Below are 16,842 nucleotides of genomic sequence, written 5' to 3' on the forward strand. Positions count from 1 at the left end.
GTGAGAATTTCATTATAAAGCTGAAATCTGTAGGAATGAATAAGTTTGTGTTAAAATGAATCCAACATTGGTTTCAGTAGAGAATACAAAAAGTAATGGTAAGAGGGATTTTATCTGAGCAAGGTACTGTACAAAGTGGAGTCATTATATTTTCGCGGTTTACAAAGTGATCCAACAGGGATCAGTGTTTAGACCTGTACTGTTCCTTACTTAAAATGATTCTGATAAGGACATTTTGCAAAGCAAATTAGTTACACATGGACGACACAAAACTAGAGTGTGTGAAGGACTGAAAAAGGCTCAGATGTCTATATGCATCTCATTTACTTATTACTTACTATTATTCCTTACTTATTGTGCCAAAGCCCTAAGAAAGGTAAATAGCATGCTGGAATACATAGTAAAGTACTGATTACAAATCGAAGGACTTTATACAATGCCTTTGTGAAACCATAGCTGAAAAGAAGGACACTGATGCTCTTGCAAAACTGGTTCCAGGAGTCAAATGCAACGAACAAGCTTCAAGACACATGAGAGTCAGTTGAGATTTGACTGACTTTTTAAAACTGTTAAGAGGGATAAACAAAGTGAACTACAGAAGCCATTTTAAGATTATTTTCAGCAGAACAAAATAAGACATAAGTAGACATAAGTAGAGGTAAATTTCATACTGATACCAGGAAACAGTTTCTTCTTCTCAGAGACTTAAAAATGCATGGAATGGCTTACCAGTATTTGTAGTGGAAGCAGAGAGTATTCAAGACTATGTCTGACATAGTCTAAGATACACTCTAGACAACAGACAGAGGGATGAGCACTAGCTAGGCTGAATGGCCTGTTACCATCATTAAACTTCTTGTGTTCTTAAAATCAGACCAAACTGAAGGAAAGGAGCCTACCGATGCAGGCCATCTTGGCGAGGTCAAGCTCATAGCCGTCGAAGCAGTCGCAGGTGTAACCCTCACGCACACGCACACAGCGACCGTTCTCACAGCCATTCAGGATCCCACATTCCTCAGCCTGCAGGCCCTCAAATCCCTGGTAGCGTTCTGAGCGTTCTGAGTGGCAGGGAGACACAACATCAAACATTAATAAACCAGCAGGTCTCGAGGGAAGTTATACTATCAGTATGTCAGTCCTGAGGCTTAATTATATTACACCCCATGCAGATAAAGTGGATTTGCTTTTATAGTTTTAACTTTGGTTGCCACTAGGGGACAGATTTCCACTACAGGATTTTTTTCTTTACCAATATATGAAGGTTGTTCCATTCTTACAAGAGGAAATTGTTTATATAATATTGTTTGTGTAATCTTAGCATATGTAAAGTTTGCATAGAACTTGTATAGAACTTGTATATTACTTTTATATGTAATACTGCTCTGTGACGTAGTGCTCTGTTAAGAGTACGATATCAAATTAAATTGGATCGACTGATTTGAGGAAAAAAAAACATCAATGAGTTTAATCATTTTAAGGTGGTGCGTTAATTTTAAACTTACTTCAGGGCTTAACAGTCTCCCTGATGAGTGCATCTCTAAATGAGAACTATTCCTGTTCCCACTGAGAAACGAGTGGGTAAATAAGCACATTAAAAACACAATTAAAATCACAGTTTAGTGCTGTAGTAAGGCATGTTGTGTTTATATGAGTCAGTGTTGTAACAGGTATACTGTATAGTTAACCCGTGAGTCAGTGTGGTTGTTGTAGATGACAGAGCTGGTTGTCTGGGAAGCACGCACCAGTGTACGAATCCACCGGACGGGGACGGAACTCTCTGGGCCGGTGGACAGGGACCCGCACGGCCTCTCTAGAGCTGTAGTCATCATTGGGGTCGGGTCCAGAGAGGACAGCGCCTCCCTGTGGGTCCTGGGGACCATACTCAGAGCCCAGGGTATTGTAGTAGTTACCCCCGCCTATGGGTCCATACCCACCCCAGTACATGGGACTATCGGGGCCGTCTGGCCCATCAGGCCCGTACTCATAGCCTGGCCTTTCCCGCAGGCTGTCTGAGTCCTCCGACGGCCTCTGGCGCAGGTTGCAAAGCAGAGCAAAGTCCTCTGATCAAAGACACACACACACACAAATACATCCCACATGAGATGTGCACAGCACTGTACCATGTACTTTTGTAAAAAATCTTTTTAACAAACACAATCACTGTAGGGGTTGTGGGCTGATATCCTACCTGAACTGCAGTACCCTGTACTGAATCACCGTAATAATATTTCTCTGGTAACGTAACAAGCATAGCATGAAAGTTATTACAGGAATTACCAGAGGTCCTCATGGGACAGAAGGCACACTGGATGCCCCAGGCCACTCCGAACATGCAGCAGCACTCTGTGTAGGTGGTCCTCCTGGTGATCAGGGGGCGGGAGCACATGATATCGTCTGTCAGGTCCTGCCAGCAGATGTCCATGTAGACGTCTTCATCTGGGTCCTCGCTCTCTGTGCAACAGGGAGGAACACTTCAGGCATGCCGGCAACACACAGCAACAGCTGCCAAGACACCCTGCTGTTGGCCACCCACTGCAATGACACTGTGTAGCTGCCCAGTGGCTGCCCCAGAGGGCTGACGTTTTCAGGCTCAGGTTTCAGGTTGCACTCTTTAAACTACCCATACTCCAAACTCAGAGGCATTATTGAGTTTTCCTGGATTTGTTTAACTATCTCATCCAGATCTGGATGCGTTGCCATTTAATTAAAGAAGTATTTTAGCTTCAAGAGACCCACAGGTGCCTGACATACGGTCTGCACCTCAGGTTACAATTAGTGGTTGATTACTTGGACTCTAGGTTTGGCCCTTGATAAACTGGAGTCATCCTGATGAAGGCTGTTGCCGAAACATGTCGATGAGTGGGTTTCGCCCATTAAAATAAAGGCATTTTATATTTATTCTCTGGTTGAGCGCCCTGTTTCTGTGATCCTCCTTGCCATATGGGACTTTACTCCTTTTGCAATCTTTTATCCCTTTTCTTTTCCTCTCTCTTTGTGACCCTCTGTATTCAGGAGCACATTTTGGAGTTTTCACTCCTCCTTTGATGCGCTTCTATTGCACTTTTGCGTTTCATCAAACTCCAGCCATTGTTTGGACACCACAGTTTTTCGCCCGTTTGCTGCAGCTGGTGTTTGGCAGCTGCCGGCTGAAAGGTGTTTCTAAATCTTTAAATGCTGTGGGACTGTGGGATCTCTCGTGACCAGGACTGAACCGCACTGCTTGGGCTGGCTCGTTCGGGTCACAGCTGAGGCAGACAGGGGGCGGAATGGGGGCGGCGGCTGTGTGCGTGTCTATCAGAGTCTCACCCTCGGTAATGTTGACGGAGACGCAGCGTCTGAGCGTGTGGTCCAGGACCTGCGGGGATTTGCAGAAGCAGTTGAAGGAGCCGGGGGTGTTGACGCAGACTCCGTCCACACATGTGTCCTCTGCTAGGCACTCGTTGTGGTCTGTGACCCATGCCGATATGCGCCCGCACGCACACCGATACACAGACAGAGAAGGAAGGAGATAATGACAGAGAGGCAGAGGTAAACGGTGACAGGGAGAATGATGGGCCAAAAGAGGAAGAAAGGTGAGAGAGAGCGAGAGAGAGAGAAGGAGAGAGCCTATCAATAGTCATCTTTGACAAAACACCGCTCCCCATTAAATTCAACAGCTCTTCCTCAGGCAAAGCAACAACTGCATAAAGTTACACTACATAAGTAAATGTTTTTTTAGTGTAAGGAGTGCCATGTGGATGCCTACGACTTCTCTATGAAATACACTTTCAATGAGTTCTACAATTTATTAATTTGCCAGTCCAATATCCCAGCAGTCCATGTGGCTGCCTGAGGACACTTTGCAACATCATGTTTCTTTCCACTGTGTTGGCTCATCTCTGTGCCTGATGGGTGGAGCTCCTCACCCACGCACTCCAGCCGGATGTTGTCGTAGTAGTAGCCCATCCGGCAGAAGCAGGAGTAGGTAGAGTACGAGTTGGAGCAGCGGCCGTTCTTACAGATCTCCGACCCAAACATCTCACACTCATCCGCATCTGGAAGTGAAGAGTGAGAGAAAGAGACGGAGGGAAAGACAGAGAGAGAGAGAGAGCAGGTCTCATTATCCAAGGCATTGCTGTGTTTATAACAACAGGGCTAGGAATTCACACATCGGCTAACAGGTTCATGATGCAGAACGATAAACACAGGCTTTACACCTCCGTATTAGCATTCTAAACAAACCGCTTGCTTTTAACATGCATGGCACTTGTTGATGCTACCAGAGCAGAGGTCTATCTAATTCTAGGGCTTTCTACCCATCAACGCTCCTACGCTAGTGCTTTAACTGAACTGGCCCCTGGCCAAGCTGCTGTAGTCAGCTTGATCATTGCAGATGTCAAATCCTTGTTCTGGAATGAGAATGGTACCTTGCCTTAGGCCCCTCTGCTGCTCAATCAGAACAAGCTGCCAGGGTGGCGTGCACTTGTGCTTAATCACTTCTATGCATTTAGGTCTGTGAATACTTGCCTTTAAGAGTCATTAATGGCACAGGAAATGGGTTTTTTTAACAGTACCCATGTATGAAAATGAAAATATAGTGCTGCTTCAGCACTTTTTATGTGCGGCTCTTTAATTCTGCCTGAAGGAAAAGGGGGAGAGTGGTTTTGGGAAACGGTGGGAAACGGTGGGAGATGCACTCACCTTTGAAAAGGGGTTGGCTGAAGCTGTCGGAGGGACCATCCAGGGGCAGGAGGCCACTTCCATGGGGACACAGCTCGTTATATTCCTCTGTGAGACACAAGCACGTTGGAGGAGTTAATGTACCACATGCCTTATCGCACCCCAATGGCACGAGATGCTGCTCTGTAACTCACAACTGCATGTGTGGATGAGCAGAGATGGGGGAACACCTACTGCTCTTTTACTTCATGTTTGTTCCTGTCTTACTCTTGTGTTTATGAAGATGCTGCAGGAAGCAGAAAGGCTTCATTTCCTGTTTTATACATAATGAGTTTTGTCGTTTGATGCCAGGGCTACAAAATACGCCCCCCCCCCCCCCCCCCCCCCAAGTACAGTCCCTCGCTCCTTCCCTCTCTCCCTCGCAGTACCTCTGCCGATGATGGGACAGGGGTGGATTTCGCAGTTGTCCCCCCAGCCGGCCCCCACAGTGCAGCAGCACTCCTGCTTGGTGGTGTTGCGGGACAGCACGTTGTCACAGAAGTTGGCATCATTGAGGTTGTAGTAACACTCTTTCCTCTCCTCTCCATCAGAGGGCGCCGAGGGAGACTCTGGAGCATCTACTGCATCTGAGGATACCAAAAGACAAACAAACTGTGGGCCTAGGGAGGACCAACGGAAGCCCCGAGAGCTCTAATCCGGATTAAACTGGATCCTGATGCAGGTCAACAGTGACAAACCTTGCTCCCGGAGAGCTGTAATCCTGTACATTTTTTAGGTCGCCAAACATTGATGTGTAAATGCCTTGAGTGATTAAATGAAGCGAAATGCAATCCAGAAAACACCGGAATCTCCTGAGCTCTTCCGCTACTGTCATTGTGAAAGACTCTAACACTCAGACCACAAGGAAGCAGAGCTTGGGCTTCCTATGTTTTTTTGCCTTGGACTGACCAGGGCCCCATCGACCTTCTGGTCTGTCTTCAATGTCCGTCCGCTGTCATTTTCAGTAAGTGTTGTGTATCCACAGTTAAACAGTGGGCTTAGCAGAATGGAAACACTGGCAACTAAGTCAACAGACCATTTCATTTTTCACGTGATTGATTAGCGCCTGTCTAGAGCTCACGCTGGAATGCAGCAAAAGTACACAAGGCATATTCGGGATTTAACACTGAGCGAAAATCATACCAGTGAAAAGCACATAGCTTGATAAAGTAAACATCCTCCTTCAATATAAACACCAGTGACAACAGAAGGACAAGCTAATTTTAGAATGTCAAGGTGAAGCGATTTTTCCTGCTCGGAATTGCACTCTATTTACATGTTCGTACTTTCAGGGATGTTGGTGCATTTGTTCCTGTTTGAAACGTATTTTCCATTGCAGCTTGGCCAGCAATCTGGACCTCGTGCTTGTTTGTCTGAGAGGAGCTGAAGGGGGATTTCCATTGGCAGGAAAGTTAAGTGAGATAAAGCTGGGAGAGTTAAATGTCGAATAACAAATGCCGATTTGCCTCTAATGGACTCTGTTCTGGTGGACCATAAATACGCTTATTCCCCACTGGAATGGCAGCTGTGGGTCTCCTGCGCAGTGTCGCGACGGCGTGCGTTTAAAAGTGCGCTCTTACCCACGAAGCCCGTGCGGGGCAGGCACCGGCTGGTGAGCGGGTCAAATTCCTCGTTGTCGTTGCAGATGCACAGGAAGCTTCCCTCCACGTTCTCACAGAGGGCCGGCCCACACAGCGCTGTGCTCATCTCGCACTCGTTGATGTCTGTGGAGTGGGAGGCGTGAAGCGGTATGGTGAGGGGGTATGTGTGCTGCTGCCCCCATTCTCAGAAAGTGGAGTGATGTGCTCCTTGTGTGGTCACTTTCGAAACGGAGCGCTTTTCACCCCCAGACCCCCACCCCCAGTTGGACCATTTTGATGAATGAGGTTGGAGATGCTTCTTGTCTCTAATAACTAATCCTTTCGCCAAACCTTAATCCAAACTCCACAATTGGGTAAGAAGCAAAAAGCAGAAACTGATCCAGGATCAGCGGCTGGGGAGTAATATGGCTACATTTGTGTGGGAGAGTTGTGTGCTCAGTGGTGCAGACTGTGAAACATACCCACACACCCTGGAGTCCCCGGGGGGTTAGTGTAGCCCCGGTCGCACTGGCAGCGGTACGAGCCGTCCGTGTTTTCACAGAAGCCGTGGTCCCCACAGATCGTTTCGTTCACACACTCGTCAATATCTGTGCAGAGAGGGAATGAGAGGGAGAGCGAGAGAGAAAGCTGTTATCGTATTTGCATTTTTTCTCGTTTCACGCAGCTGTTTCGTATCAACTGGGCTTTGGCATCCTGTCGCTTTGTCACCTCTTGCCAATAAAGTGGTCTGAATTTGAGAATGAGGGTTGGAGACAGAGGGAGAGAGAGGCTAGACGACCATCAGCACCCTCCCTTGATTTTGAAGTTCTGTCGGTACCCTGATTACTTGGCTGGACAAATTTTGTTGGCTCTGACAATATAGCAGCATACGTGCACTCTACTTTTACACTACCACACCCATCTGCATGGTGCATTCGCAGCAATACAAGCATCTGGAAGCCTTCAGGCTCCGACGTTTCCAAAGGTGGGGTGGAAGGAGCTGGAGGCGACTTGCTGCTTAGTTACTGGGCCAATGGAAGTGGATTATGTAACAGTAGGGATCATCTCAAAGAATCAGGAAGGCCTCACAGTCACCTCCAATGTCGCTTTAGCCAATCAGGGCAGAATTGTAAATAAGTGTGTCTTTCAGAACAATTCTGGCAATTACTGCTCCCGATATCCATCAATATGAGTCCATTATGCCTGTGCGCACCCAAGGCTATAGCTTTCAAAAAGCAATAGCTTTCAAATGGCTTTGTGTTTCAGGAAAGCTCCTCCTTCCCCTGGTGTTTTGTCAAGGAGCTGATCTGGAATGGCTACAGGCTCCATTACTGTCTACCATCAGTCCCGCAGGAGGACGTCTGTGGTGGGACCATAGAAGTTTTGTTCACAGGGTTATCAGAAGTTATCACCTTCACTCCAGTGTGTGTGTCCGGGGGGATTGGAGGTTGGGGTTGAGGGTGGGGGTATGAGACAGTGGCAGGACATTATTACTGGACAGATTACAAATTCGCTTAAATCTCCTAACATGCTCAGACAGCAAATCTGGAGTCTGTACGAGATTCCAGCACACAAGAGGACGGTAAGGAAGACATACATCTCCAGCATTGGTCCCAGTGGCAGTTTGGCCAGGTTCACACCGGATCACGAAACGCATGAGCTGACTCCAAACCTCTCTTTGTCTTAAGAGAACATTTGTAAGCAATTTCTCTTCCTTTTACATAATTTGGAATATTTCCTGGCAAACGGCGCACCGGGCAGAGGCTGGAGACAGACACCGTCAGAGACAGCGGCCTTGATTGTAATTGTTGCAAAAACAAATACAGGTTTTGATCATACCTCCATCATTCTGGGCTGCTACCTCATCAGTCATGCATCTCCCCGCTCCGGAATAATAAACACGCGACTGAACGGTGGGTCCATCGCCATCCATAAAAACGTAGGGACTGTCAAGCCATCACAACAAGTATGTTTTACTGTCTCTTTGCCCAGTGGTGAAGTAATTCACTGAGGGTCTGAACACCCACACATGAGGCATATTCAGTTTATAGTCTCTGACAAGGTAGCACTGGTAAGGAGGGGGGCCTTAAAGAGCAGATATTGAAATCGTTCCTGCTGAGCGCTCCCCTGTGAGAGACCGCATCCTGCTTATTTGCGTGTGTTCCGCTCTAACAGGAAACAAAGACGGAATCGGCGTGATCAAAGCTAATGCCACCAAAGTGCATGCGCATAATGAAATCAAAGAGCTGGCACTTTCAAGCAAGGGTTCAACACCTGAGCGGGGCGCTCTTTGAGGCGGGGTGGGAGGAACTGCGTCTCCCAAAAACACCCCCGCCCCCCCCCCCCCCCCCTTATAACGCACAGCTGTGTCAGCATACTGTATGTGGGGAGGGCCATGCTCCGAGGGGTTCGACGTAAAGGCCTGCTCTTTCAGCATGAGCTTTTCCACAGCAGGCGAGCTCGCTCCCCGTAGGGGGTGTCTGACGAGAGAGGGGAAGTGCGGCTCTAACAGCAAGGGAAACGCTGAGCATGGCCAGGCCTTTTCCAACATCTCAAACAGGCCTTTCCTAAAAAGGCTCCCTTGATATTTAAATGTGGAGTCAGCTTCTTTTTTCTGTGAGCACTAAATACTCTGGGATGACAAACAGGCCCTTTCTGTCCTCTCGCTCTGCTGCTCAGTGACTGGAATACCTGGATCTGGAAATGTAGGTCACTCGCGACAAGGGGGGGGTGGGGGGGGGGGGGGGGGGGGTAAGGAGCCACGCCAAGGCGCAGTAAAGAGGGACAGCGGGGAATGCGCGCCACCTCTGACTGAGCTGGAACGCCTCGTGGAAACAATGGCCATCTTTTGATGATGAGCGGCTCTTAAACACCCGGCGGGGATAAAGTGGATCGGGTGTCGGTCTCGGCAGACCGCGGGGATTATGTAAACCATACGTGTAATGAGACCCTGCCCTTCCAGCTTGGCCTGGCCGAGCATTCTAAGACAGAACAGGGAGACCTGAGGCTGGGAACCAATGGCCCGGCAGGATTAAAAAGGAGAATATCAAAGATAACTGCTCTGTTCCGAGCTGGATTGCTATTACATATCAGTTGATATCAAACACGCAGTGCTGACAAAGGCCTGGAGCTCTCGAATGGACAGGGAGGACAGTGAGGCTGGCAGAGCAGTGAGCCACCCAGAGAACCTGTGAGCAAGGGTTTGTGTTTGGAGACAGCCTAGTAACCAATCAGAGGGCTGGAGACAAACTGTTAACCAATAAGCGACCTGGAGACAGCCCAGCAACCAATCAGAGGCCCACGACGCCCTCACCATCACCATCACCATTTGCCCCCTGGAAGCATTCATCATAAACCATGAGTGCATACAGGTGGTTTCAGCTCTTGCCAACAAAAACGAGGTGTATACTACAAACAAATAGCGAGTGAAAACGGAGCCTAATTGTGAATTTTCACTCCGTGGGCTGTTGGTAGGGGACCCTGTTTTATTATGTGGTCTAACGGGCTGATGCAGCAACCGCACAGCCGGCGAGCGAAAAGGCCGTGTTTCCGAACGGCGCAAGGCTCTGGGTTCTGGCTAATGAGGTGCGATCCAGGGCGGCGCACCGCCTGGAGAGACAGCGAGGCGTTGCCAGGATGAAAGCGTGCTTTCGACCTGACGCTTGCTTCCTGCACCACACTAGGCAACAAGGGGAGCAAGGGGGGCCATTGTTAAACAGGGGTGCGTCCACCTGCAATGTTAGCAGTCAGTGACCGCAACCCCCCTCATAGAGAAGACTTTTAGCATTACAGCGCAGATATTTGAGGTCTGAATTTGAACCAACCCAGTGACCCCAGTGCGGGGGTCTGCATCTGAAAATTAAATGCACCCATTTTTATCAGGCCCAGGATATTTTCCTTCCATAAGCGAAAATACGATTTATGCTCTGTTATGATGGTCATATTTGGTGCCTTGGCAATATGCACGGTTGTGTTTACCGCACAATAGGCCATTTCTATTCAATAAATCTTTATTGTACTCTTAAAAATTTCGATTACTGGGTATTTTTAACAGTTGACTGCACTCCTCGTAAAAATATGAGCAAATGTTAACACATGCGGATGCGTTTTACGGTAGTTTGGACGAGGTGCAAATAAAGATACTGCGTGGCAGGGGATGGGATTAATAAAAGTGACTGAGCATGAGGCAGATTGGTGCAGATGCAATGGCGCTGGGCTCACTGTCTAGCAGCGTTTTATTCTGTCCCGGAGCTCTCCTAAACGCTACATCGCATGAAAGGGGGGGAAAGAGAGCCTGCCAGGGAAATTGAGTTACACTCCGCAGCCGGGGGGGGGATGGAGGAGGGGTTTTGGCGAGGGCCTCGGACTTCCATTAGATCACAGAGGAGCTCTTTCTGTGAGCTTTGGCAGAGGACGCGGGTCCGCTGTCACAGGCGAGTCCTTCTGGTGACCCCCTCTACCTGCCTGCCAGGGCGTTCGCACCGAGGGGCAGGGCGCCCGTCTGCCCTCTATCAGAGTGCCTGAGAGACGATAGCTGGATGTGTGGCTGTAGGAACAAAGACCCCCCTCTGGGAGAAGAGGAGAACTCTGGGATGCATCTCCAGCTGAGGCTCCAGCAGGCATCCGCTGGCACAGAACAGCCCCCTGGCAAATGGGGGCTGCTGAAAGGAGATCTGTGGCAGCAGGGGTCCTGGGGCGACCCGAGCAGAGCCAGGACCGCAGGGGGGGCTGTCTTGTATCGTGTCCTCTGATACCCACTTCAAAGCGTTCACATGTCACACCCGCTGACCTGGAACGTTTCACTTGGAGGTCACGTTAGCCCCTTAGCCCTACTCTCTTTGCATGGTCACAGGAGTACACTGGTTGAGTGAGGCCCATTTTATGTCACTCTAAAGCACAGAGCTTTAAGAGTCACAGTAACTTGGAAACAGCATACCCACTCATGAAGCCTCCAAGAGCCCCCCTTTCAGCTCTCAGGCATGAAACTGTCAGTGTCTGAAAACCTGCCATGTGTTTATTTTAAATTAATGTGAAACATTAAAAAACAGTTACCGTTTCCATGCTTGTGTGGTACTATTAAACTATCATTTCTGACAAGGGGAATGCTTGTTCCAAAAGGCATCTGTGATCTTTCCAACCGCCTCCTCTTGCTGTGACCCACTGTGGCAATTCACTCAGAGTGATGCCATAACTAGACACACCAATAAAGCCTGTCAGCGTTGGACAGGAAGAGAGCAAGTGTCACGCTAATGTTAGCGCGGACTGCCACTGCCTAATGCGTAATGCATGTGGTTGATCAAGAAGGTAAATGCAGGCTTCACTGCAAGCCAAAAGGCCCACTTAATGCCAGAATGTGGCAGCAGGTTGAGATCTGCTGTTTGCTTGTCCTGCCACTAGAGGGAGTGTGTGATTACAGCAATAGGTGTCAGGATGTAGCTTTTAGAGACATGGGGTTGGAGTTTCAGCTGATAGGAGGAACTGATCAAATCGGATGATTCACGAATCTGTCAGAGCCTCTTCCTTTGTGATGACATGGCAATGGTGGTAGAGGAAGTGCACAGGTTAAGCGGAGATCCACACGCCCCTCTCTAACATGGAGCGCACAGGACCTCTGTGAACGTTGGCTGGCCTTGGCCGCCTCTTTCCAATTCCCCTAGCACCCCACATCCTGATTGGACGCATATGGATGGGGTTATACTGTGATGTGGAAGACAGGAACAGGCAGGCATATTTTGACATGGAGGGAGTTCGGCCCAGGGTCTGAAAGGAAGACTCCTCTCACCCTTCTGTTGCCACTGGCAGCTGCTGAGGTGGGGGTGGGGCAAGAGTTTCACACTTGCGTCCGCCATTCCGGTACAATGTAACACATCTGGCTCGGGGCGTGATAAATCACCCTATCGGATGGTTGACTGAAAAGCCGGTGAGGTGGGAGGGTGAGAGGGGCCGCAGACGGTTTCCCCCTCTCCCACATATCATTTCGCTGACAGGCCAGTGAGAGCTAAAAACGTCAGCCGTCCAGACGCTTGTACGTTTGCCCTGGAAGTGCACACCGAAGACATAAACAAGTAAATCACCTCGACCAGATTGGTGCCAGCAAGCGCTTTTACAGCACCCTCAGTTTTCACTATGGCTAGAATGGAAGGGGAAAAAAATGATGTAGCCTAGCCTTGGGTTCCTGGTTCTGTTGTGTGCCTCATCCAAGCTGGAGACGTCTTCCCCTCTCCCACCCTCGACTTCCCACAGACCGTGTCCCTGTCAGAGCGCAAAGATACATCAGGGTATTTGCCACACCCGCCTGAAGGAGGGCGCCGTGGGAATGCAAGACCCAACCGTCTCATTTCAGGGTGTTTACAGAACATGAGGCTGCTGGGATGCCACCCCCCCAGTTGTCTTTATAGCAGGGCGGGGTGCAAACACGAAGGGAGGGAAAGAGGCTGCCCGCTAACGCCCTGCTAACGCTCCGCTAAACCCGGCCGCCGCTTCAGCCCCCCTTTTGTTTTACGACCGCGCAAACGAGCAAGGCTCATGGAGCCAAAGACAACGCGAATCCTCCATTAGGAGCCCCGCAGGCAAAAACAAAACAACGCCCCTCGGGGGAAATGGCGTATTACAGCGTCTGGCCTGCCCTTACACAATCTGAGCCTAATTTTCTCACAGGCAGACACAAAGGCCGATGTGTAGTCAATGTTTCCCTCTCGGACGGTTTATTGGGGTGACGGCAGCATCTCCCATAACCTTCCAGGGCGCGATCGAACAAGCAGCCATTGTGCGGGGCGGAAGGCTCTGGGGCCGAGAAAGCTTGTTTTTGGAATTGTGTAAATCTGCCTGAGGGTCTAGCAGCCCGAGCCAGAGGGTGTGTCCTTTAACAGGCTGTATGTATGGGCCAGATATGAGCTGGTGTGCCAGGATACCTGGCTGGAATTAGAATAGCTGTGCAGACAACTGCTAGACCATGACCATGGCACTGGCTGGCACTGAGCTGGATTCGTGCAGGCCCACTGGCTTGGCTGGAATCAGTTCTAATTATAATTTTGGAGAAAGCTACCTACCACATTGTGTAATGTGTCTAAAAGGCATTAGATCTTTGCACTTTTGCTCTCAGTGATGAGCTTGCTCTGAAATGACTTGTCCAGAAAAATGAGGGATAGCAAATATGCTCCGAGCAGCACAGCTGGGCTTCAGACCTGTAATGTAGACTTCCATTGTCAGATCTGAAACAAGGATCTTAATACAGGAGCTCTGATATTTCTCATTACTGACAGTTTCACTTGCAATTGTAATGCATAAAGACAAGCATGTTAAAGACAGGCGTTAAGGCAGATGCTACAGATCGGGCCACCATATGAAAGCGCTACATTTTTGTTTTTAAATCAGCCAAACGATGACACTCGCTCCTCAGCTGTTTGAGATACACCGAGTTAAAATGTGAGTGTGGATGCCAGGCCTTGTTTACTGTACACCAGCCTTACACCTGCCAGTACCCAGCTGGCTGCTTCTCCATTTCCCCTGTATCCTTCTACAGGGCAGTCTCCCAGAAAGCACTTGGGGCTAAATATCTGTGCATGGTCTGATACACCTCTTGACATATAGGGACTGCCTGATCCGTTCTAAGTCCTTCACATCTGTGTCAAGGTTCCAGGAGGGTGAAGATGGCACTGGCTGGAGAGAGCAGCTACACTGACAGAGGTGTGCGATCTGCAGTATACAGCAGGCTTTGAAGCCCGGGCCTCTTTGGAGCAGAGGATGAGACCGATGGGCAATACAGCAGGGCTGCCGATGCCCTCAAAGCACCTTCTGTGCAATCCATCATTCTCCTTGCACATAAAAACACCTGCTCTCACTGCCACGGTGAGAGAAGTATTCTGTGACGACAGATGTGAATCCAGATGCACCTGCCCAGTCAAAACCAACTGTCTCGGGGCGGGACAAGTACAGAGGGTGAGTGTGTATGCCCTGTCCCGTTAGGGGACTCCGCTGTCCCACTGCGGGGAGGGAGCGGCTTTGATCACGCCGTCTCCTGTTCTCCTACCTCCAGTGCACCATTGTGCCCAACAGTGGACGCTATCATCAGCTGGCTTTGAAGACGGTTTCACGTGACGGCCTCTCACTGTTTGTAAAGTGCCTCCGTTTCAGGGCTATTTTCCCTCTCTCCATGTCCAGGAAGGCTTTGTACACCCGATAGCACTTGATTTATACGAGCTTCCATGTCTTCTTTTGCCAAGCTGGCATCAGCGTTGCCATGGGGCCGGGGGGAGGCAAGGGGGTACTGCCTTTCCGCCATAATCTCTCCTCCGGCAGCCGGTGGGAGAGAGGCTGGAGTGATACTCCTGTTCGGGAGGTGTCCCACCGGCAGCCCTGACCTAACAGCGGGTCCACTCACCGCAGTCTCCGTTCTCCTGGCCGTAGAAGCCGGGCTGGCAGCCCATGAAGCAGCGGTAGGACCCCAGGGTGTTCTCACAGCGCCAGGTGCCACACACGCTACTGCCGTACTCCTTGCACTCGTCCCTGTCTGTGGAGAGAGAATGGTCATGCTCCGCACACAAGAGGCCAACGTCTCCCCACAGATGTGTACTCACACACGCTTATACAAAAAACACACACACACACACGCTCAGAGGAGGCCACCAGGCCAGGAAACCCCAGGCCCCAGGCCACTGCTGCTAGCAGCAGGCACCACGCCCGGCCAAGCACAATATTTTCACAGCAACCGAAGAACTTGCGAAGAAAGAGCGGGAGACGCTCCGGAGGGAGTAACACTTGCGTCTCACAATGGGGTAATTCATGCGCCTTTGCCAGGGATTCGGGGGAGCGGCCTGGCCGCTGGTGGCCCATCCCCGGGCGCTGAGGGCCCTCCAGTTCACACATTACAGACTGTCCCTCTGTTGCCAGTCGACCCAGCATGTGGGGCTTTGCCATTAATCACGAGCAACACATCTACACCGGGCAGAACCGCTGCGCAACAGCGATGTACATCTCTGTTGCTGGCCCACAGTCCTCACCCTTGCATTCGGCTGTCTCTGCGTCGAACTTGAAGCCCGCCTGACAGAGACACTGGAAGGAGCCATCTGTGTTCACACACTGACCGCCAGAGCAAAGGTTCCCTTCACTGCACTCATCCACATCTGAGAGAGAAAGAGAGGAAGAGAATGTCTGAAAATGTCACATTTATGTTTTACCTGTAATTGTATGCTTTAGCAATGAGCAACCATTTGGCAATACCACAACTCAGGTTGTCACGGCAATAAAACAGTTTGAAACTGATTTTGTATTGTGGGTGGGGGGGGGATAAGAGGGGGTAACAAGAAAGAGGGCATGACAAAGAGGCACAGGTAGGTAGTGACAGAAAGACTGGGCTGGGAGAGGAAGAAAAGTGTGTGAGAGAGAGAGAGAGAGAGAGAGAGAGAGAGAGAGAGGGAGGAAGTGTAAGGGTAGAACAGGAGACAGAGAAGTAATCCATCACCACATCAGGCTAGCAACATGCTGCTTTAGATTCCCGGATGACACAGAAAGGAGGGAAACATATGCGTGAGAGTCACAGCTTTATCAGGCTCAACTTTTTCTTCCATTTTAGCAGAGTGAAAAAAGCGTATAATTAGAGCAGCGCTCTACTCCTCATCCGGACATGAAATCCATTACCCAGCTGTGGCTCCCTCCACTGCTGGCAAACAAATACACTTCAAGTATGTGATCTTTAGCTCATGGGCTGGGAAAACCCTGGCCTCAAATGAGTAAAATTTGAATAATGATGGCTGCATGCTCAATTAAATGTGAATTGGGAGATGACTGGCACAGCACATTACTGTGTGCCTGTAATATTCCTTTTTTGTTCGTCTCAATTGTGGAGGCCTCGGTAAGAGAGGGACAGAAAACCAACAACAGCGTCGGGCTCTGGAATTCCCCCCTTTGCTTTGTCCAGGTCCAAAAATACCCTTCATGAGGAGAGTCTCTGAATATGGGCAGAGCTCGTAGGCACTGAAAAAACACAGATGTGTGCGACCAGCTCTACAAAGCAGTAAACATGGAGCAATGTGCCCTCATAAATTCACCGCAATGTTTTGTTTAGTGATGATTACATGGTGTCTCAGTGCACGAATAAGACGCCAGCTGATCTCATTTTTACCCACGGCTTCTGCACGTTGCCCCCAGGCATAAGCGCTTTCACCTGTGCTGGATGGATCAAGGATCAAGGCACGCAGGGCATCCTAAACCGAGTTCACCTGCCCCGTCCATCCCCCGTCCCCCCTCGCCCTCTCCCTCGGCGCATGAGCCCAGCGCCAATGAGGCCTGGCTTTTATTGCGTCCACGCAGAATGCCAACGGCAAACGGTATGAAAATATACCAGGGCTCTGATTTATAGGATAATTAAATTCCAATATTTGCAGTGGCAGGGGTCCAGAGGAGTGAGGGCGGCTGCGTGGCGGGTTTTTTTTTTTTTTTTTTTTTTTTTACGCAACGCGATGTTGTGGATGTCGTCTCGCTCCTCAGACGACGGTACCCCCGGGAGAACACAACAATCAGCGCCGGGGCCGCGGCCAAGCGCCGAGGGCTCAGCTCGCACCTGGAG

The 16,842-nt window shown here is 49.8% G+C and overlaps 1 protein-coding gene across 1 annotated transcript in view; it reads right to left on the reverse strand.

The window, feature by feature from the left end:
- Positions 1 to 16,842, reverse strand: part of LOC118786438 (latent-transforming growth factor beta-binding protein 2-like) — a 109,400-nt gene that overhangs the window by 1,594 nt on the left and 90,964 nt on the right. The window contains exons 29-39 of the mRNA XM_036541495.1: positions 15,278 to 15,400; positions 14,659 to 14,787; positions 6,761 to 6,886; positions 6,279 to 6,422; positions 5,088 to 5,285; positions 4,681 to 4,767; positions 3,906 to 4,034; positions 3,307 to 3,447; positions 2,278 to 2,451; positions 1,743 to 2,060; positions 900 to 1,058 (exon numbers count right to left, since the gene is read on the reverse strand). Of these exons, the coding sequence (XP_036397388.1) occupies positions 900 to 1,058; positions 1,743 to 2,060; positions 2,278 to 2,451; positions 3,307 to 3,447; positions 3,906 to 4,034; positions 4,681 to 4,767; positions 5,088 to 5,285; positions 6,279 to 6,422; positions 6,761 to 6,886; positions 14,659 to 14,787; positions 15,278 to 15,400 (1,728 nt within the window). The remainder of the gene's footprint in view (positions 1 to 899; positions 1,059 to 1,742; positions 2,061 to 2,277; positions 2,452 to 3,306; positions 3,448 to 3,905; positions 4,035 to 4,680; positions 4,768 to 5,087; positions 5,286 to 6,278; positions 6,423 to 6,760; positions 6,887 to 14,658; positions 14,788 to 15,277; positions 15,401 to 16,842) is intronic.

The sequence above is a fragment of the Megalops cyprinoides genome, chromosome 12 (assembly GCF_013368585.1).
Source record: "Megalops cyprinoides isolate fMegCyp1 chromosome 12, fMegCyp1.pri, whole genome shotgun sequence".
Taxonomy (NCBI): Eukaryota; Metazoa; Chordata; class Actinopteri; order Elopiformes; family Megalopidae; genus Megalops; species Megalops cyprinoides.